We start from the raw sequence: 20,472 nt of genomic DNA on the forward strand, positions 1-20,472 counted from the left end.
GCCCCCAGCACATACCACCCAAGACCTTAAGATTCTGAACTTTTATTTTCTGGCATGAAAAGTACAAATAATTAAACAATTCCATGTAAAAGTCTGTTACCGCGGCCAGGCCAGGAATCCTGGTAATAAATAGTCTAAACGCAACGCAAAGTGTTCTCCGTTGGGTTGGTTTTTTTGTTCTTTTCTGTTTTTTTTTTCTTTTTTTTTGTCTTTTTTTTTTTTTTTAACAGTTCTTTATCACCTCCAACATGGACTCTGTCGTGATTTGAAACCTTCTGAATAAATTACAGGATGAAGGGAGGGTTGGAGGGGCTGAGCCCCCTCCCTGCTGGCCCTGCCCCCCGACCCCCAGGAGGTGGAAGCCCGGGGTCCCCTCCCAGGGAGCCCTTGGCCTGGCCCCTGGGGGGAGGGGTCGGCCTCCAGGGAAGGGGCCTGGCTGGGCTGAGCTCTGCTTTAGAAAAAGAGGTCCCCTCCCAGTGTCGGGGTGGCAGAAGCCTAGGCCTCGGTGTGGGGGGGTGCGGAGGTGTCCCCTCTCCAGAGCCTGGACCCCCCGGGCGGGGGGCGAACCCAGCCCTTATTGCTCTATGCGGAGGGCGTCGGGGAGAAAGCCCCAGAGGCAGCAGGGGAAGAGGGTGGACCCGCTGGGGGAACCGGGGGTCCCTGCCCTGCTGGGAGGGTGGGGAGAGGAGAGTGGACTTAAAACCACAAGAATAAATAGATTCATGTATCATGAACAAGCTAGGGTTTCACCAGCTAAGTAGGACTGAAAAAATTCTCAAGACAAGAGCAAAATGAACCCCCTTGACATCCCCGGATGTGGCCGGCCCGGGCGGGGGCGGCAGCCCTGCAGAACTCCCGCTCCCCCGCCGCCGCTTGGCTGCCGTTACTGTTATTAATAATTATTATTACTTTAACGATTCCACTTCCCCTTTTATAAATAAATTAGGCATAACCACGTCTCAGCAAAACTTAAAGAAACAAAGAACATCGGAGTTCCTTTAACTTGCAAACCGGATGAAAGAACAGAAATATACACAAAGGTCCTTACAGGTCAACAGGGATAATAAATAGTTAACATAGCAATAAGTTAAAACTACAAGAAGCTAAATTCAGCAAAAAAGTACAAGAAAGTTAACTGGTGCCAGTTTATGTCTTTTTTTTCTTTTTTTAAATCTCTTCTCTGTGTGTTTTTTTTCCTCTTCTTTTTTTGTTGCTTTTTTTTTTCCCTTCCTCTTCTGTTTGTGTTTTTCTCTTTTTTTTGTTGCTTTTTTTTTTTCTTTGTTCCTTGCAGCAGAAGCTCCACAGACGTTTAATAACAACACGGGAGGGGTGGGGAGAGAGAGTTGGACGTTCAAATCGGGGCCGTGGCCGGACGCTGGACGGAAGGACAGGAGGCCACTGAACTAAGATGGGGCTTCGCGATTCTCCCTTCTGACTGGGCCCGCTGAGGGGGTGAGGGGCTTCCAGGGCTCCCAGGAGCTCCGGCCTTTGGCTTCTGTCGGAATTTTTTTTAAAAAACAGTGAACAGGGAGAGACAAGGTGTGTGGGGGGTGGGGACAAAATCCAGACAGAAGCCAGGGCTGGGCTCCGCACGAGAGCTGTGACCACCGCCCTCCTCAACCTGGAGACATAAATAAAAAAAAACAAACCTAACAAACCAAAAGGGGGTGACAAAGTGGACGGGAAAGGGTGTAGGGCCTGTCCACCCTGGGCCTGAGGGGGGCTGCTAGGTGCTTGCTGCCGGGGAGGCCCGGCCCTCGCGGGAGGAGGCTCAGGGGACAGGGAGTCCTTTGGCCTCAAGTGTTGTGGGGCGGGGCCAAAGCGGACCGAGGTATCTGTGTCTGGGTGCATGGACGCCGTGTTGCATGCCTGCGTTGGTGGGCAGCAGGGAGACCCCCGACGGTCCAGGAAAGGGCTTGGGGCGGGTGGGACCCGAGGGAACCCCCGGGGAGGAGGGGCCCGGCCAGCCTGCAGACCTCAGGATGCTGAGCATGTGTGTGTCCCTGTCCGTGCTGTCTGTGGGTGTGACCGGGTGTCCTGCTTTGCTTTGCACATCCGGATCTGCCGTGCGACAGCCTGCACCCGCGTGGACACGAGATATCCGAGGCTGCACACCTGCAAGTGTGCACGGCCGCCTCCGGCTGTGTCCACATCGGGGCAGCCCCGGGCCTGTGTGTCCTTTGGGTACACCCTGCCACGGGTCTGGGTTTGGCCAGGAGTTCCTGAACGTGACCCTAAGTGTGTCTGTGCGTGTCTGTGTCTCTGTCCCCGTGGTGTGTGCGCGTGTGTGTGGCCCTGTGGACCCCCAGCCCCTCAGCCCTGCCCGTGCCCCAGTTGGTAAACATAACCTGCCAAAATAGTTTCTTTGTTTTTTTTTTTTTTGTCTTTTTTTGTGATTTTTTTTTTCAAGTTCAAGAATCCCCAGTAAAAATTCTCCACGAGGTCTTTTTCCCTTTTTACAAAAATAGAGTTTTTCTTCCCCTCCCACCCCCCTTTTTTCTCCATTTTGTTTCTGCTTCCGGCCCCTCCCCTCCCCCTGCTCCCTCGCCTCCTCCCAGGGGTTCTGGGAGCCAGGGATGCCCACACCCCTCTTCACGGCTCGCTTTTTTATTTTGGGGATTTTTAAACCTGTTCCCTTCCCCCTCTCCAGTCCCACCTAAGATGTCGGGGAGGCCTGGGCTGGGAGGGCCCCCCGGGGTCCCCCAAGCCATCCCGTGGAGGGTGGTGAAAGGTGGGGTGGGGGCTCGTCTCTGCTTTCTTTTTAGCCGAAAAAAAGGAACAAAAACCTTCACCATGAACCAAACCAAGACGAGAGAGTGACCAGCCCAGCTGGGGGTGGGCGGGGGCGGGGAGGAAGGACGGGCACCGCCGGGCAGGGGTGGGGTCCGCCTGCCTGGGCTGTCTCTCTCCGGCCCCTTCTCTCTCTCTTTCTCTCTCTCTCTGCTGCCCGGGGAGGGGTGGCGGGGAGGGGGCAGCTCAGGCCTTGTGCTGTTTGCTGGTCTTGAAGGACACCTGCAGCACGCGCTCGCCCAGGCGGTAGCCGTTGAGGCTGGCGATGGCCATGGCCGCCTCGTCGTAGTTGGTCATGGTGACGAAGCCGAAGCCCTTGCACTTGTTGGTGGTGAAGTCGCGGATGACCTTGACGTTGGTGACCGCGCCGAAGGGGCCGAACAGCTGCCACAGCACGCTCTCGTCCGCCTCGGGCGACAGGTTGTACACGAAGATGCACCAGCCGGCGCCCGCCGCGCCCCCCGACAGCCCCACGCCGGCCAGGCCGCTCATGCCGTCGATGGCGATGGGAGAGAACCTGGCGATGAGCGACAGGGGACTACTTTGGGGGTCACGCGGGCTCTGCCCTGACCCCCGGCATGCCTCCGACCCCCGGAACCCCAGCGCAGTCAAGACCCTGCCGCGCCTGCTCGGAGGGCCCTCCCGAGACGCCCGCAGCCCCGTCCCGACCTCTGAGCCCCCCGAACGTGAGCCGCACCCGCCTGACCCTGTCCTCAGCGCCCTCCGGCCCAACCCTGCGACCTCTGCCCCTCCCGGCTTCTCCTCCTCAAATCACGCGCCGCGCCCCCCTCTCCTCCCAAGAGTTGCTTTCTGAGCTCAACCTCGGTGTGAACACGGTGCACAGAACATCCTAGAAGGAAACCATTCTTTAGCCGTGGCACAGGAGCGCCCAGGCGAGTGTCTCCAACTTTAGGAAAAGGCAAACTGCGTGCTGAGGGCACGGGGCCCATGGCGGGGGCGAGGTGCCAGCCCCGGGACTGGGCAGAGCGGGAGGAAGCACGGGGCCGCGGCAGCAGCTCCGCGGGGGAGCATGTGCTCCAGCCGCCGGACACGGGGAAGGAAGGAGGGAGGGAGGAAAGGGAGAAAGAGAGCAGAGGAAGAAAAAAGAGAAAGGCAAAAAGAAAGAAGAAGGAAGGAAAGTTGGGCTAACTCTGCTGAGGCCGCCTGGACCACACAGCAAGGCCGCTCCAAAGTGCAAAGCTTATCACAGCGAAAGGCACCCTGCCAGGGACCCCTGTGGCAGGCCTTCCCCGCACTCCCGACACTTGTCCCACGTCACTCCTGCCACTTCTGGAGCGGCTCTGTCCTTCCCCTTTTGTGAGTGTCTTTAGTTGCATCTTTGTGGCTCCCTTCATGTCCTGAACTGACTCGAAACACTGCCCTTTCAGGCCGGGCATCGTGGTGCAGGCCTGTAATCCCAGCACTCGGGAGGCTGAGGCAGGAGAACCGTTGCGAGTTCGAGACCAGCCTGGGCTACAAAGTGAGCTCAAGGCCAGCCTGAACTGCAGAGCGAGACCCTGTCTCAAAAGACAAAAAAACCCCGAAACAATCAAAACATTGCCCTTTCAAGGTCACTTTGACTTTGGGGAAGAGCCAGATCTGGGGAATGAATGGATGAGGACACATGGGCATGTTTTTCGGAGCTGCGCTCAGCGGCAACAGTCCCCGTGTTTCTGATCGAAGCTCTTAAAGACACTTGGGAAAGAACCCCTCCAGAGCTGCTACGGAAAGTGGCAAGAATGATGGGATAAGTGTGCTCAAAGCCTGTGTGGGGGTTGAGAGGGCTCATGGCAACGTGTCTTTTACCATGGTAAATTCTTTCTCAACTTAAACGTTCACTGAATTCTGTGATCAGTAACACATGTATACAAATCGTAAGATATTAAGGGTTGGGTGTCAGTCTTGATTTCAGGGGTGTGTCTTGGAACGTATCCCCAGCAGATGAGGCAGGGAATCACTGTATTTATTATCTTCCCCCTTCCCTGGCATCTTCCTGCCCCAGAATACTACCTGCTAGGGTCTTGGGGGATGTTTGTTGAATGAATTAATGAAAGGACAGAACTCACTCTACTCCGCTTCCTCACTGGTCTCTAACCCTCAGGACTAAACCACTCAGCCTGGAGGGGGACCGGGAGGGTTTGCACCACTCGACCGAGCACACTGGGCTGACTGCCCGCTGCTGCCCTTGTCCTTCACACAGGCTGGTCCTTCGGCCAGGAACCGAAGCTGCGGCTCTTCTCGGCCTCAGTCCCAAGGTCACCCCAGGAGGTCGGGGCCTTTGCGGGTCCCCACCACCCCTTACTCTGCCCCCTGCACAGCGCCGGTGCCCGCTCATTCCTCTCTTCCCCCACAGGACCGAGGCCCGGAACAGCAGCCGCAAGAACCCTCGGAGCGGCTGCCTTCCTGAGCGCTTCGCGCAGAGCTTGGCCTCGCTCCCTCTCCACCAAGTTGGGCCAGGTTCACCCCGGCCCCAAGCCCAGCGCCTGCTTTTCATACCCGCCCTCAACAGCTCTTGACGCAATGAACACGGATCGTCAGCTGGGCGGGGTGGCACAAGCCTATCACCCCAGCACTCGAGAGGCTGAGGCAGGAGGATCAGCTATGTAGCTAAGAACTATCTCGAAAAACCAGCCAACCAAACGAACATGAGGACTGTCGCCAGATCAGGGACACAGTGTCGAGGGGCACGGCGCAATCCACCTTGACTCTGGGGCAGAAGAAAGTCGTCCTGTGACCTTTGACAAACACGATTCAGAGTGGCTGGCGGGTCCCAGAGAGTTAACGTGGGAGGCACCGGGCATGGACAGCTGTGTCCTGGGCCAAGCCGACTGCCTTTCAGAAGTGGCCAGGAGCCCACACCTCACGGGGGCCCTTTCGGACACCTGCGAGCTCCGAGCCGGCGCCCAGGCTGGGTCCGCCTGCTGGAAACCAGGCGGGGGCCTCGCGGCCCCTGGACAGAGGCGGGGAGGGTGGGGCGGGCGAGGGTCTGAGGAGGGGCAGCTGGGGCGGGGGGCACTGTTACCTCTTGACTCCGTAGGCCATGTTGAGCAGGTTGTCCAGCCTGGGGAGGCAGAAGCGGTGTCACCACTGTGACGGCGGAGCCCTGGCTCCCTGCCCCCACCCGGCAGCACTGCCCCACCCCCGCCCGTCCCGCTGGACGCCGCCTGGCACGGACCGCCATCCCTCGGTCCCCGCCCCTCAGCATCCCCGTCCTCCCCTCCCCGGTGGCCGGCAGGGGAGGGGCCTGGGCTGGCGTCTTGAGTTAGGATCTGCCCTAACAAAGGGGACAGTGACAGCCACAGCCACTGACCCAGAGCACTAGTGCGTGGGTAACTCTTCTCAGCCACCCAGGGGCCCGCGAGGGACCTCCGCTTTCCCCCGGACTGGAAGCGGCTGGAAACTTCTACTTGGGGCCCTGGGTGCTGATTAAGCCTGACATCCCTCTGCACTTTACTGAGGTTCACCCTCCATAAACGGGGGACGAGATAAACCCCGTTCCCACGGGGTCGCTGTACAGAATAAATAAATATGCCCGGCACGCAGCAAGTGCTCAGGAGGTGTTCGGTGTGTTTGTTACAGATCAGCAGCAGGTTGAGGTCCAGACGCCACGCACCAACACACGGGAAGAGACTAGGACCTCAGCCAAATTTCAACACCACCCTAACACTAATAATGCCAACTGGGCCAGGAAGAGTGGTGCGCACCTGTCCTCCCAGCACTCTGGGAGGCTGAGGCAGGAAGGTCACAAGTCCACCACCAAGGTGGGTAACTCAGTCACTTAGCAAGATCCTCTATCAAAGTAAAAAATAAAAAAGGGGGCTAGAAATGTAGCTCAGCGCAAAACCCTGGTTTTCCATTCCCAGTGCCCCTTTCACAAGCCCGCAGTCCTGGCCAGCACACACTGTATGCTATGAGCACCGCCTGTATACTAGGGCGGGGTCTCAGTACCCCACAACCAGGCCTCGGCCTTTCCGTGCCTCAGCAGCCCCAGTGTGTGGGGCCCCCGTCTCTGCAGGAGATGAGCTGTGAGCCTGGGGTCCCGGGGCGCAGACAGCTCACCGGAAGCGCTGCGTCTGGTGGTGCAGGGGGCCTGCGTAGCGCCGGGCCGAGGACTGGTAGAGGTGGGTGAGCAGCGCCTGTCCTGTCTTCTGACTCGGGTTGTTGGCGAACTTGACCGTGATGGGCTCGGTCGCGCCCAGCGGCTTCTGCCCGTTCAGTCCTTTGATGGCCTCCTCGGCCTCGATCCTCTTGTCAAAGCGAATGAAGCCCACGCCCCGAGACACACCTGCCAGGCGAGAGCACGGGCGTGAGGACACCTGGACCTGGACCGCGTGCGCCCGCCCCCCGCCCCCGGCCGCCTCTCCCCGCTGCAGACCTGTGACCTGGTCCACCAGGATGCGCGAGGTGATGATTCGCCCGTACTGGGAGAAGAGCTGCTCCATCTCCTTCTGGCTCATGGTCTTGGGGAGCCCGCTGACATACAGGTTAGCGTCCCGGATGGATGCAGAGCTGGGCCTGGCGTAGGACACCTGGGGGAAGGTGGGTTCACACTCGAGATCATCCTGCCTCAGCCTCCTGAGTAGGTGGGATTACAGGTGTGCACCCCCACACCCAACAACAATCTCTTTTAGTGGTCCCACGATGGAACAGAAGGGAGCATGGGTGGGGTGGGGGACGCAGCTGTGGGTCCAGGTCAAGGGGTCCTAACCCTAACCCCAACCCTAAAAGCAATGGTGGCTCTGTCCGTTGGTCCCCAGCCTTGAGTGTCCCCAACACTTCCCTGTCCTTCAGGGCCGCTCTTCAGCCACCATAAACCCTGCCGGCTTCACCATCCCAGCCACCACCACAGACCACCGGGCTTCTACGCTCACTCGGTTGCCGCCCACAGCAGCCAGAGGGCGCCTGTGAACACTGGGACCAGTCACTGCCTCTGCATAGAACCTTCTGCAGCTCCCACCTTCCTTGGCATTAAAATCCTTCCTGGAGCTCACGATGCCCTGCACGCTCCACCCTGATCTCGTCCTCTCCCCGCGCCCCATGCCCACCTCAGTTTCTCTTTCTCAAAGCACATCTTGCCCTTGTGAATTTACACGTTTCAGCGCCATCATTCGATTCGAGCCGCTGCCCGCGGGGTCCAGCCCAACCCTGAAATGCTGCAGCTGTTGAGAAAGCGCTGGTCGCGTACATTGATTCCCCAAACAGTGGTGCGCATTGTGGAGTGGCGAAAGAAAAGTCCATTTACAAAACAGCCGGCATTGTGTGACCCCTCGCATTGTGTCCCAGCCTATGTCCGGGAGACCGGCCTGAAGCTCCGCCCCCAAATGCTAACGGGGTGACCTGTGGGGGGCGGGCAGGGCGAGCTCCCTGCCCCCTTATTTCTACCGACATTACTTTTTCTTTCTTCTCAATTAACCTCCGGATAGCTGAAGGTTGTTGTTGCCCAGGGTCTGTGTTTGTTCTGGGCTGCGAGTTGCCAGGGTGTAGTATTTCATCGGAAATAACTAATTAAGAAAAAAAACAAAATAAATAAACGGAGTGGAGGTGAACTGGGGTGGGGGTGCTTGGGGCGGGGTGGGGGTGGCCTCAGATTAAAGCAACTGCACACCTGGGGTCCTCCAGAAAAAAACAGACTCAGCAGCTGCTGTTTTATTTTCCTTGGTTTTGCTTCTGCCTTCCTGGGGGTTGAACCTCGGGGCTTCACGCGGAGCTTTATCCCCAGCCCTTTCTATTTTGAAACAGTCTCCCTAAATTGCCCGCTTGACCTTAAACCTGCAACCCTCCTACCTCTGCCTCCCAAGTACCTGAGATTAGGAGAAAACGAGAGAGAGCAACTGTGCCTAGGGGGTTGGCTGGGTGGATCAGATTTGGAGATGGAGCAGGGGCCCTGAGCACAGACATGGAGTTTGGGGTCCGGGATCCCCTAAAGCACACGGTAGGTCTTTACAGGCCTTTCCCATCTCTCTACCATGGGGGCTCCCTGCTGGCAGCACCGGCAAATTCTTCCTACACCAGAATGTCACCCAACACAGGCACGTGACTCAGTGGAGCCCAACCCTGTGACACAGCCTCGGGGACCCATACGAGTACACTGGGTGCTACCTCACAGCACGGTCACGCTGGGGAAGCTGGCAAGAGGGTGTCACAAGGCCACCGCTTGGTTCCCTGCGACATGAGGCTTGTTCTGTCTTTTTCTTTGAGCTCCTTTTGTAGCCCCGACTGGTCTCGAACTCTCAACGATCCTCCTGCCTCAGCCTCCCAAGTGCTGGAATTATAGGCATGGGTCACCACGCCCAGCAACATAAGGGTCTTGAGAGTTACAGTCAGGGGCCAGGGATATAGCTCAGCGGCACAAGCACCTGTCTGGCAAGCGTAAGGTCCTGAGCTCAATTCCCAGTACCAAAGAAAGAAAAAAAGGAAAAGAAAAATATCTTCACGAGAGTTACAGTCAGAATCGAAGAACACACCTGTCACCCACTGCAGAGCACCCGGGGCACAGAAACACACACCCATACAATGTCACCTGGTCACACACACACTCTGTCATAGCCAGACACACCCACAGTGCCCCACCTGGTCACAGCCAGAGTGTTTCTGTCAGAAAGCGCCTGTGCCTTAGGGGCTGGGGATTTAGCTCAGCGGCACAGCGCCGGCCTGGCAAGGGCAAGGTTGTGAGTTCGATTTCCGGTACCGGGGAAAAAAAAAAAAAAAGCACCTGTGCCTTAAATACCAGCCTCTCCAGACCCTCAGGGACACGCGTCACACAAGCAGAGCCACATGACAGAAGCCACTTGCGTAGACTCCGTGTTATACAACCATGTCCCGAAACACTGCGTCTCCCAGCCAGGGGCGTCACACACACACACACACGAGCGTGTGCTTATATTTAGTCACTAGTGTCCGCCCTCACAGGCTGGGGACTTCTCAGTCCAGCTGGCCGCAGGGGGGCCAGGAGGTCACAACCTCGTTTCTCCAGGGCACACCCAAGTCAAGGACAGGAAGAGATTCCTATACCCCAGTCCCCACGGCAAACAGGGGGCCAGATGGGCACCCCCCGCCCAGCCTCCCTCAGGGTCCAGAAGCAGATTTGTGGGGTGGAGTCCACACACCCCCAGGCGGACCCGGAGAGGGCGTTTCCATGGTGATCCCCCCAAGGGATCCGCTCACAGGGTCCCCGCTGCAGCTGCTGGGAGGGGAGCTGTGGGGGAGGGGCGCTGCACAAAGGGGGGAGGGGCCGCCCCCACCCGACATCCCACACCCTAATGGGGCTCCAGATGGCAGACGGGCCCCCACCTCCACGGCCAGGACAAAGGCAGGCAGGGGTGGCCCCAGGGACCCTGGACACTCCCTCTGTCTACCTCTGGGGCCTGGCTGACTCCACAAGCTTCCGGAGACCGTGGGGCTCCCACGCTCCCCATGAACAGGCCAGGAAACTGAGGTTTGGAGAAACACAGCGACTGCCTCCCCGCACCCCAGCGCCAGGCGAAGCAGCCCCGAGGCTGTGAGGGGGGCCTGGGACCCCCCGGCGGGAGGCGCGAGCGCCAGGGCGGTGGTGGGGGAAGGCGGCACGCACCTTGATGGTCTTGGTCTGCAGTTTGAGGCCGTTGAGGGTGTTTATGGCTTTGTCTGCGTCGTTGGGGTCAGAATAGTTCACAAATCCGTAGCCGAGGCTCTGGCCTGGGTGCGAGATCGGGACGTGATTCGGTGCCCGGCCTGGGGTGCCAAGCGCCCTTACAAACCGGGCCCGCAGGTGCAGCCCCCGCACCTGCCCTCCCCTCCGCCCGCGCCCCGCCCCGCCCCGCGCGCCGCACCTGTGATCTTGTCCCGAACCAGCTTGCAGGACTCGATGTCGCCGATACTGCCGAACAGACTCTTGAACTCGTCCTGGGTCATGTTCTGGGGCAGGTAGTTGACGATGAGGTTGGTCTTGCTGTCGTCAGTGGCTCCGTTGGTGCCCAGGAGTGGCCCGTTGGGCAGGGCCGGGCCGGCCGGGCCCCCCCCCACCTGAGACTCCATGGCCCCCAGTATCTGCTGGAGACAACAGGTTGCGCCCGCTCACCGCCCAGTCCCGCACGCGGGCGGGGGAGGCGGCGCCAGGGAGCAGCCGCGTCCCACGCGGGCCTGACCCAGACAAGGGGCCCCGCATCATCTATTTCTACGTTTCCTTTTTTGTTTCTGTTTCCGTCTTTTTGAGACAAGGTCTCACTGCTTAGTTTAGACAGGGCTTGGGTTCACTTTGTAGCCCAGGCTGGCCTCGGGCTCGCATCTATCCTGCCTCAGCCTCGTGAGTGCTGGGGATGTATTTATTTTTCTGAGATGGGGTCTTGCTATGCAGTTCAGGCTGGCCTTGAATTCACAGCCAGGACAGGTGTGCACCATCACACCCGGCAGGCATGTTTTCCTCTTAATCCCTTCTGCTTATCAGCAAAGGCATTGGGGAGGCAAAGCAAAGCAAGACAAAACAGCCCTCCGGAAATGATCTGACAGGCAGAAATCCCATCTGTAAGTATCATTCGCTGTGGGTTGAGTAAGGTTCCAAGTCCCCCAAAGGGTCATGGGATAGCAGCTTAATCCTCACGGGAGGGAGGGTGGCACCTTATGAGGCAGGGTGTGGAAGGTAATTAGGTCATTGGGGGCATCGCCCTTGGAAGGGATTAGTGCTGCTCTTAAGGGACCCTGGTTAGGTCTTGAGAGCAGGTTTTATAAAGCAGGGCCACCCTATGCCTACGTCCTCTTTGGCACCCAGTTATTTCTTTCTGCTTTTCTATCAGATTGTGACTGATCCAACAGAGCCCTTATCAGAGGCCAAACACAGGTGCTTGATCTTCGACTTTCTGCTTCCAAAACTGAGTTTGCTGGCCTTGTACTCACTGTGTAGCCCAAGCTGGTTTCAAAATCACAGTGACCCTCCTGCCTCAGCCTCCTGAGCTAAATAAACCTTTTTATAACTATCTAGACTCCGGTGTTTTGTTAAAACTTTAGAAAACAGGCAAATATACCACATATCCAAGCAGATAGCCAGGCATGATAGTGCATGCCTATGATTCCATCACTCAGGAGGCTGAGGCAGGAGGATTGCTATGAATTCGAGGCCACGCTAGACTACATAGTAAGACTCTGTCTCAAAAACCAAAACCAAGTAGCCGGAAGTGGTGGTGCACACCTGTAATCGTAACACTCGAGAAGCTGAGGCAGGAGGATTGGTGCAAGTCTGAGACCAGCCTGGGCTACAAAGTGAGCTCAAGGCCAGCTTAACTGCATAGTGAGACCCTATCTCAAAAAGACCAACAAAACAAAACAAAACAAAACCCAAAACCAAAATAAATAAAAACAAACCAAACAGATGCCTAAAATCAATCTGTGATTTTTCAGAATTGAACAACTTAATCTTCAGAATAAGAAATTTAATAATTTTAGTCATTTTGAAGGGTCCTTATGCCCCCACCTATCATGTTTATTCCCCTCCTCCCACCAGAGGTAATTCCAATTCCAAACTGTTACTGTTACTTTCTGCATAAATTTTTCTATTAGATATTTACTTCTATATTCTTTCCTTGAGCTAATTTATTTTTTGAGATTTTTGAGATAGGGCTTCACTATCTAGTTCAGGCTGACCTTGATCTCACTATGCAGCCCAGGCTGGCCTTGAACTTGTGTAGATTCTCCTGTCTCAGCCTCCTAAGTGCTGGGACCACAGGTGTGTGCCACCACGCTCGCCTGGTTTTTGTGGTTTTTGAGTATAAGATACCTGCAAGCAATGACGGTTGTTTCATCTTTTGTCCATACCTATTACTTGTTTTTCTTATCTTATTGCAGGGGCTACAGTGTGATAGTGGCTTCCACATTCCTGATGTTAAAGAAAATGCTTTTAAAAAGAGAAAAAAGGCAGCTCCTCCCTTTTTGCTCTTGATGCTTTGGCTGTTTTCCACTGCCATGAACTGTTGCCCTCTGCCATGTGCCACTCTGCTTTGCAGCCAGCCAGTATGGACTGAAACCTCCACAAACTGGTCTCACTATGTAGCCCAGGCTGGCCTCCAACTCAGCAATCCTCCTGCCTCAGCTTCCCAACTGCTGGGATGACAGGGGTGCATCACACCTGGCTTCAAGGCCTCTTGCAAACAACACTGTATCATTTCTTGAGTACTGAAAGTACTTTCTAAAAAGTGCTCCTAACTTTTTTTTTTTTTGTCTTTTTGAGACAGGGTCTCACTATGCATTTCAGGCTAGCCTTGAGCTCCATTTGTAGCCCAGGCTGGTCTCGAACTCACTTCGATCCTCCTGCCTCAGCCTCCCTAGTGCTGGGATCACACCCGGCCTAACTCCTCTCTCTCATCTTTATACACTGCTGCCATTTATCTCACCTACCCATAAGATTTGCTCACAGTGAAGAGAAACTGTTAGCTGTGGAATTAGTTAAGAAAAAAATTAAAATTTTATTTTACCTTTAAAAAAAAGAGGGAAGAAGGCAAATAAAAAGTAATTAAGCCAGGTATGGTGGTGCACATCTGAATCCCAGCACTCAGAGGCTGAGGCATGAAGATAGTTGTGAGTTTGAGACCAGCCTGGGGTACAAAGTGAGCCCAAAGCCAGCCTGAACTGCATAGTGAGACCCTGTCTCAAAAAAACAAGTAAATAAAAGACAAGTTAAATAATCTAAAAAATGTAAGAAGAAAATGAAATGCTTGGACTGGGGATTTTGCTCAGTGGCACAGCGCCTGCCTGGCGAGCGCAAGGTCATGAGTTCGATTTCCGGTGCCAGAAAAAAAACAAACAAACAAAAAAAGAAAATGAAATGCTTTAAATATTTCACAGCTAAAATGATCTTTGTTACAGGTTTTTAAAAAATAGACGGCCTTTATCAAATTAAGAGGTTTTTGTTTTTTGGCTGTTACAGAGACACGCTGGCCTTTAAGTAAGTAGTCTAGGCTGGGCTGGAATTTGCAGCAATCCTCCTGCCTCAGCCTCCAAAGTGCTAGGATTACAGGTATGCACTGCCACGCCTGGCAAGAATATTTTAAGGCAGTGTTGGAGTGCTTGCCTATTATGGATGAAGCCCTGGACTCAGTCCTCATACACACACACACACACACACACAGTCTTGTATCTTAATTTTGTTGTTACTGGGAATTGAACTCAGGTCCTTGTTACTTGCCATGCAGGCACTGCACCACTGAGCTACATCCCGTGTATTGTAACGTTTTCTGAAGAAAAAATTTTCTGACAAAATGTTAATGTACCTATTGAAATGATTTTTTAGTTTTTTAATACATTAATTCCATGAATTATGTTAACTGATTTTCCAAAATGAAGCCAACCACTGTAGGATAAATTGAGCTTGGTCTTGCTTGTAGCAGGCTTGTTTATACAGGTCACTTGATCTGATTTACTGTTTTCCCCCCTTTACAGCGCTGGGGATGGAACTCGGGGCTCACGTGTTAACTACGCGCTCACCACTCAGCTACATGCCCAACCTGTGCTCCGAGACTCTGGGGGTTCTTCGTTCAGTTTTCTCTTTCTTTCAGTGCTGGGGATCAAATCCAGGGCCTCGGGCATGCTCAGCACGGGCTCTATCCCTGAGCTGCACCCCAGGCCAGTTTAGTACTGTATTCTCCATCTCTCTCTCTTTTTCTTTTTGGTTTTTTGAGACAGGGTCCTGCTATGTAGTTCAGGCTGGACTTGAATGCACTATGTAGCCAAGGCGGGCCTCAAGTTTACAGCAATCCTTCTGCCTCAGCCTTCCCAGTGCTGCGACTACAGGCATGAGTCACCATGCCCGTCCTCTGTATTCTTTCTCCAGTTTTTTTTTTTTTTGGTTTTTGTTTTTGATGAGTCAGGGTCTCATGATGTAGTTCAGCTTGGACCTGAATTCACTATGTAGCCCAGGCCGACTTCAGACTTGAGGTGATCCTCCCGCCTCAGCCTCCCTAATGCTGGGATTACAGGTGTGTGCTACCACACGCTGCTCTGTTTAGTTTGGTATTCTTTGCATCTATGTGTTTGTTACTTAATTCATACAAAGACTCTGAAAGGGAGAAGCTAATTTTGGTATGACGGATGAGGAATAACGAAGCTCAGAGATATTGAAGGATTTGCTGAAGTCACATAGCACACGAGTGGTGGGCTAGAATTTAAATGCAGACCTCTCTAGACATGAAGACCACTCTACCATTGTCTTAATCGTGGCACATGCCAATCACGCAGACTGGTATGACCTCTGACAGCTCACTGTATGTCCTTGAACATGACCCTTAACCTCTTTAGGCTGTTTTACCTTAGGACAAGTTAGCCAGAACAATTGGTGATGCCTATCTGAAGGGCCTCAGACAGGAAAATCTTAAAGTCATATCTGATCCCAGCAGGCAACTGTACTGGGATTGATTGGTATTGTCTGTCATTGATTGGACTTGCTGGGATTGATTGGTATTGTCTGTCATGAGTACAGAAAGGTAAAGCAGCCAGATTTCCTTAGTCTCCTATGGCATGGTTGGCAAACAGGTTTCCTGCACTTGAAAACTCACACTGATTCATTCCCCAGGGGGAACAAACAAACGAACAAAAAAGTGAACAAAAGTAATAAAAACTCCTCAAATCGATTGATCAGATCTTCGTTTTGTTTTATTTCTGGTACCGGGAATCGAACTCACGACCTCATGCTTGCCAGGCAGGCGCTGTGCGGCTGAGCTAAATCCCCAGCCCCCGATGGGATCTTTAAAGGAATGAATTAAGGGTTTCCAAAGCCAAGTTCAGTTTCACCAGAAGAGACTGCTATGATTGACTGGAAACAACCAGCAGGTACAGATTATCTCAGCCATCCCTGATCAGGACGCAGGAACGTAACTGTCCCCAATATCGACACTACTGGGTGTCTGCCAAGCACTGTGTAAAGCACACTATGTGCAGAATTTCTGTCTCTCTCTCTCTCTCCAACCCACCCCCTTTTCTTGTGCATTGGGAGCTGGACCCAGGGCCTTTGCACTGAGCTACCTCCTCAGCCTTGTTTTTTAGATAGGGTCTTACTAAATTGCTCAGGTTGAGCTGGGACTTGTGATCCTCTTGCCTCAGCCTCCGAGAATGCAGGAATGACAAGTATACACTAGCATACCTGGCTAAATATTTTCATTTCCTCTTCATAACCCTGAACAGACCAGGTGCCCTCCCCTCCCCACCCCCGCTGCTTAACACATGAGGAAATGGAGGTTAAGAGCTGGTTGAGAGTCTGCCCATGATCACACAGCATATAAATGGTGGGCTGGCTGGGTGTGGTGGCACATACCTATAATTCCAGCACTCAGGAGGTTGAGGCAGGACTGCCTTGAGTTCAAGGCCAGCCTAAACTATATAGCAAGACACTGTCTGAAAGAATATAAAAATGGTGGACAAAAACAAGGACAGTGCCTAGGAGTCTTCCTCATGCTGACTGGTATCTGCAGCTTCCACTGCCAGTGAAGACGGATCCCGTGCCAACATTTACAAGCTGTGGGTTCGAGGATTACCACTTGCTGCTTCCGGGCTTCTGCTCCAGTCTACTGTAAACTCCCAATTATGGGTTCCCCAGGGGCCAGGGGAGGGAACAAAGCCACACGTGGGGACAGCAGGGAAATGTTCTGGAATCTATTAGTAATGTCTGCCATGAGCACAGCCGGGAAGTATGTGTGGGTTTGTCCCAGCACCGTCCCTACTACTGAGAACTGTGCTCTGCACTCGTTGTGTGCCAGGCCCTGTGCAAAGTACTTCAAGTCATTTCACTCACTCTCCCAACAATCTTGAAAGACCGTACGCACATTCTCCATTGTACAGATGAAACCGAACACAGCGTAACTGGATGATATGAATGGGGAATTTGAGGGCTCCTGGGGCCAAGTAATCCTCCTGCCTCAGCCTCTCCAGTAGCTAGGACTGCAGATGCCCACTATTGCACCTGCTTCACATTTAGTCTTTTTTTTCTTGGTCTTCTTGGTGGTATTGGGATTCGAACCCAGTGAGCACTGTGCCACAACCCAGCCATTTATTTATTTATTTATTTATTTATTTACTTACTTACTTACTTATTAACAGGATTTCACTATGTAGTTCAGGCTGTACTGGAACTCACTATGTTGCCCAGGCTGACAGGATTGTACTGCTCCTCCTGCCTCAGCCTCCCAAGTGCTGGGATGACAGGTGTGTACTGCCACACCTGGCTGCATTTATTCTAATTTTGGTGGGGGGTACTGGGAATCGAACTTGGGACCTTGTGCTTGCCAGGCAGGCGCTTGTGCCACTGAGCTATATCCCTGGCCCTGGCTGCATTTATTCTAAGAAAAATGATGGCACAGGGCTGGGCTGTAGCTCAGTGGTAAAGTCCTCACCTTGTATCCACAAGGCCTTGGGTCATAGATGATGCCACAGAAGATAAAAGCCTCGAGTAAGCTGGGCGTGGTGGCGCATGCCTGTAATCCCAGCACTTGGGAGGCTGAGGCAGGAGTATCACTGTGAGTCTGAGACCAGCCCAGGCTACAAGTGAGTTCAAGGCAGCCTGAACTGCATAGCGAGACCCTGTCTCAAAAAGACCAAAAAAAAGGGTAAAAGCCTCGAATCAGCTGAGAATGGCTGCCTGGGGAGGGTGGACTGGAAGACACTGTGATGTGACATCCAGCCTCAGAAAGAACCTGATTAGTAATGTATGCCACCAGCACCTGCTGTAAAACGGCCACTAACAGGTCACAGATCTACATCTGGGTCTCTCCACATTAACACTATGCTAAAAGTTGGCCAATGCAGCACATGGCTGTAATCCCAGCACTCAGGAAGCTGAGGATCACTGTGAGTTCGAGGTCATCTTGGGCTACATAGCGAGACGGTCTCAGAACAACTCCAACAAAAACACTACGCTCTGGATTTACCACCTGCAGGACAAAATTTTCCGCGTGAAAACTTCCAAGCAACCCTCCCCACCCTGGAAACCCAAGGAGGCGCTTTGCTCCACTGAACAATGAGAAACTGAGTCTCGGAAAGGCCGAGGCAGGACTGGCACCAGTTACCAAGCTGCAAGCAGCGGACCAGAAACTTAAACTCCGAGTGTTGACCCCAGCATCCACTCTCTAGATGCAAAACACTAAAAAAGGTAAGAGCTGTGAGTCAACTGAAACCAATCCTGACTTTAACAAGTAGTACCAGGGGCTGGGGATTTAGCTCAGTGGCACAGCGCTTGCCTGGCAAGCATGAGATCGTGAGTTCAATTCCTGGTACCGGGGGAAAAAAAAAAAACCCAAAACAAACAAACAAACAAAAAAACAAGTAGTACCAGCAGCTGGGCATGGTGGCACACGCCTGTAATCCCTGCACTTGGGAGACTGAGGCAGGAGGGTCCCGTGAGCTCCAGGCCAGCCTCAGCTACAGTGAGTTCAAGGTCAGCCTGAAATACATAGCAAGGCCCTGTCTCGTCAAAAAAAAAAAAAAAAGTAACAGTAAAGCAAAGCTGAAGGTCTACTATCCGCCACGTCTTAGGTATTGATTTTTTTTTCCAGGACTTTGCTCATGCCAAGCAAGTCCCATACCACTGAGCTTGCAGTACATCTCCAGCCACTGGCCACTGACTACAACCCACTCAGTTGGTGGAATCTACTCATTCAACTTAGTAAGCTACTTTTTTTTTCTAGACAAGGTCTCACTATCTAGCTCAGGCTGGCCTCAAACTCATGGAGATCCTCCTGCCCCAGCCTCCCAAGTGCAGGGATGACAGGAACACACTACCACGCCTGGCAACTCAGTGAATGTTTGCAGAGTGCTACCACATGCCAGCTCCTGGTTGGCTGTACCCCCATGGTCACGTGTCCTCTCTGGTCCTGTCCCTCCACGGAAGGCCTGCCACAGAGGCGCCCAGTAAATGCAGATTTCTGCGATAGTTGGCAGTCATGGCTGCAGGGGTCCAGAGAGCAGACTGCGGCATGCAGCCACCACTTGTGTGCCCATAGTCTGGTTTTTGAAGCCCCACCAAGTACTAGGCACTGAGCATGTGTGAAGACTTCAGACTTCCCTTGGCAGCTATGGGAAGGTGAAGACTTTCTGCCCCATTTCTCAGATGGGGAAACTGAGGGTCTGACAGAAGGATTGCTCAGGGTGACAAAAGGAGGTGGAGGTGAGGAGGACAGCACTTCACTGCTAATCCAGAGTTAATGGAGTTACTGGCTGCAAAGCCCACCCGGTCCAATTTGGATGGAATTACCATAGGATAGGTCAGACTCTGGTTCCTTTTTTTCTTTTTTTTTTGTACAGGGGATTGAACCCAGGGCCTTCCACTGAGCCACATCCTCAGCCCTTCTATTTTGGGTCAAGGTCTCACTAAGTCCCTCAATGTCCGGGCTGGGCTCGAACCTGCAGTCCTCCTACTCGGCCTCCCGAAGTACGGGGATCACACACGTGCCTGCCGCACCCGGCTCACTCATCTCACCAGCACCCTTCTCCTTCCCATCTGCCTGGAGCTTAGCAGGGGTCAGTGTCACACTGTGCCCTCAAGGGCTGAGCCCATAATGGGGATCGGATTGGCAGAGGCCGCACCCTCCCTGCCCCAGCCTGCAGTGGGTCTGTGGCCTGGGGTGATGGCATCAAGGGACTGGTCCAGCTCTGGGGAGCGGTGAGACCAGAAGGCCGGAGCACAGGGCCAAGATGGAGAGGCCGCGCCGCCCAGGGGCCAGGAAACCTTCCAGCCACCTCTGGCCTCTTCCACTGCGGCCTTCGAGTTTCTGCCTCTTGGTTTCTCTTTTCTTCTCTTCCCCTCCGTCTCTCTCCACCCCAGTGCCCGCCTTGTCCCCTCCCCTGTCACTCTTTCCCATTACATATACCTGACACATGGCTTTGCTGTGAACGCACCTGAGACCAATTGCTCCAGACCCTCCTGCGTTCCACCCCTTCTGCCCCTGGCCGCGTCCCCGGCCCCAGTCACACTGGCAGGTGCCGGGGTACCCGCCACAATGGAGTAGAGCACTGACTGGCCGGGAGGCCGGGCCACCACGTGGTGCCGGCTGGGCCTCCGACGTCTAGGTCCCTCTCCTTCTGTGCTGGGTCCTCACGGTCTCAACCCACCCCTCGCTTCCTTCCCCACCCCCGTGACGTCAGCGCCTCAGTGTCCCCGCTTTGGAGCGCTCAGGCCCCCAAGAGCCTCAAGCCCTTGTGTGACCTCTGACCACACCCTCTTCCCCTTTGTGCACGACCTTCCCTTTCTTCAAACGCGAGGAGCACACAGGAGGCAGCCTAGGGGGTGTCGGGCCGTCGTGGGGCTCCAAGGGTCGTCAGGGGGCCACGCGCCCGTACCCGGGTGAACAGGGTGCACAGCCGGGAGAGGGAAAGGAGCCGGCCCCGGGTCACACAGCAGGGGAGAGGGGACTCGCTCTCAGAGCCAGGTGGGCGGGTCCCAGGATCCAGGAGGAGAGGCCCAGACTTAGAGGGAGCCCTGGGCGTCCCCACACCCACTGTGCTGGCCAGCACTCGAAATCGCGGGCCCAGGAAGAGACACATGGTCCAGAGACGCAACGCAGAGATGGAGAGACAGGAAGAACCGAGAAGGGAGGCCCGGGCGCCGGGACCAGACAAAGGACGCTCGGCGGCGCGGGGAGCGGAGTCGCGCGGCAGGGGCGGGGGTGGAGCCTGGGTGGGGCTAGGACCGGCCGGCCCCGCCCCCGGGACACGCCCGGGCTGCCGGCTGGAGAT

At 54.6% G+C, this 20,472-nt stretch overlaps 1 protein-coding gene across 2 annotated transcripts in view; it reads right to left on the reverse strand.

Moving 5' to 3' along the window:
• Positions 1 to 26: 26 nt before the first annotated feature.
• Positions 27 to 20,472, reverse strand: part of Elavl3 (ELAV like neuron-specific RNA binding protein 3) — a 21,905-nt gene continuing 1,459 nt past the window's right edge. Inside the window, exons 2-7 of one of the 2 annotated variants that reach the window (XM_005405670.1) lie at positions 10,599 to 10,815; positions 10,361 to 10,464; positions 7,166 to 7,319; positions 6,850 to 7,075; positions 5,813 to 5,851; positions 27 to 3,328 (exon numbers count right to left, since the gene is read on the reverse strand). In XM_005405670.1, coding sequence (XP_005405727.1) covers positions 2,977 to 3,328; positions 5,813 to 5,851; positions 6,850 to 7,075; positions 7,166 to 7,319; positions 10,361 to 10,464; positions 10,599 to 10,815 — 1,092 coding nt within the window. In that variant the 3' untranslated portion in view covers positions 27 to 2,976. Of the gene's footprint in view, positions 3,329 to 5,812; positions 5,852 to 6,849; positions 7,076 to 7,165; positions 7,320 to 10,360; positions 10,465 to 10,598; positions 10,819 to 20,472 lie in introns of both variants that reach the window. The other variant, XM_005405671.1, reaches the window with a different exon arrangement.

This window comes from Chinchilla lanigera, unplaced genomic scaffold (genome assembly GCF_000276665.1).
Source record: "Chinchilla lanigera isolate Chin_1 unplaced genomic scaffold, ChiLan1.0 scaffold00094, whole genome shotgun sequence".
In the NCBI taxonomy this organism is placed as follows: domain Eukaryota; kingdom Metazoa; phylum Chordata; class Mammalia; order Rodentia; family Chinchillidae; genus Chinchilla; species Chinchilla lanigera.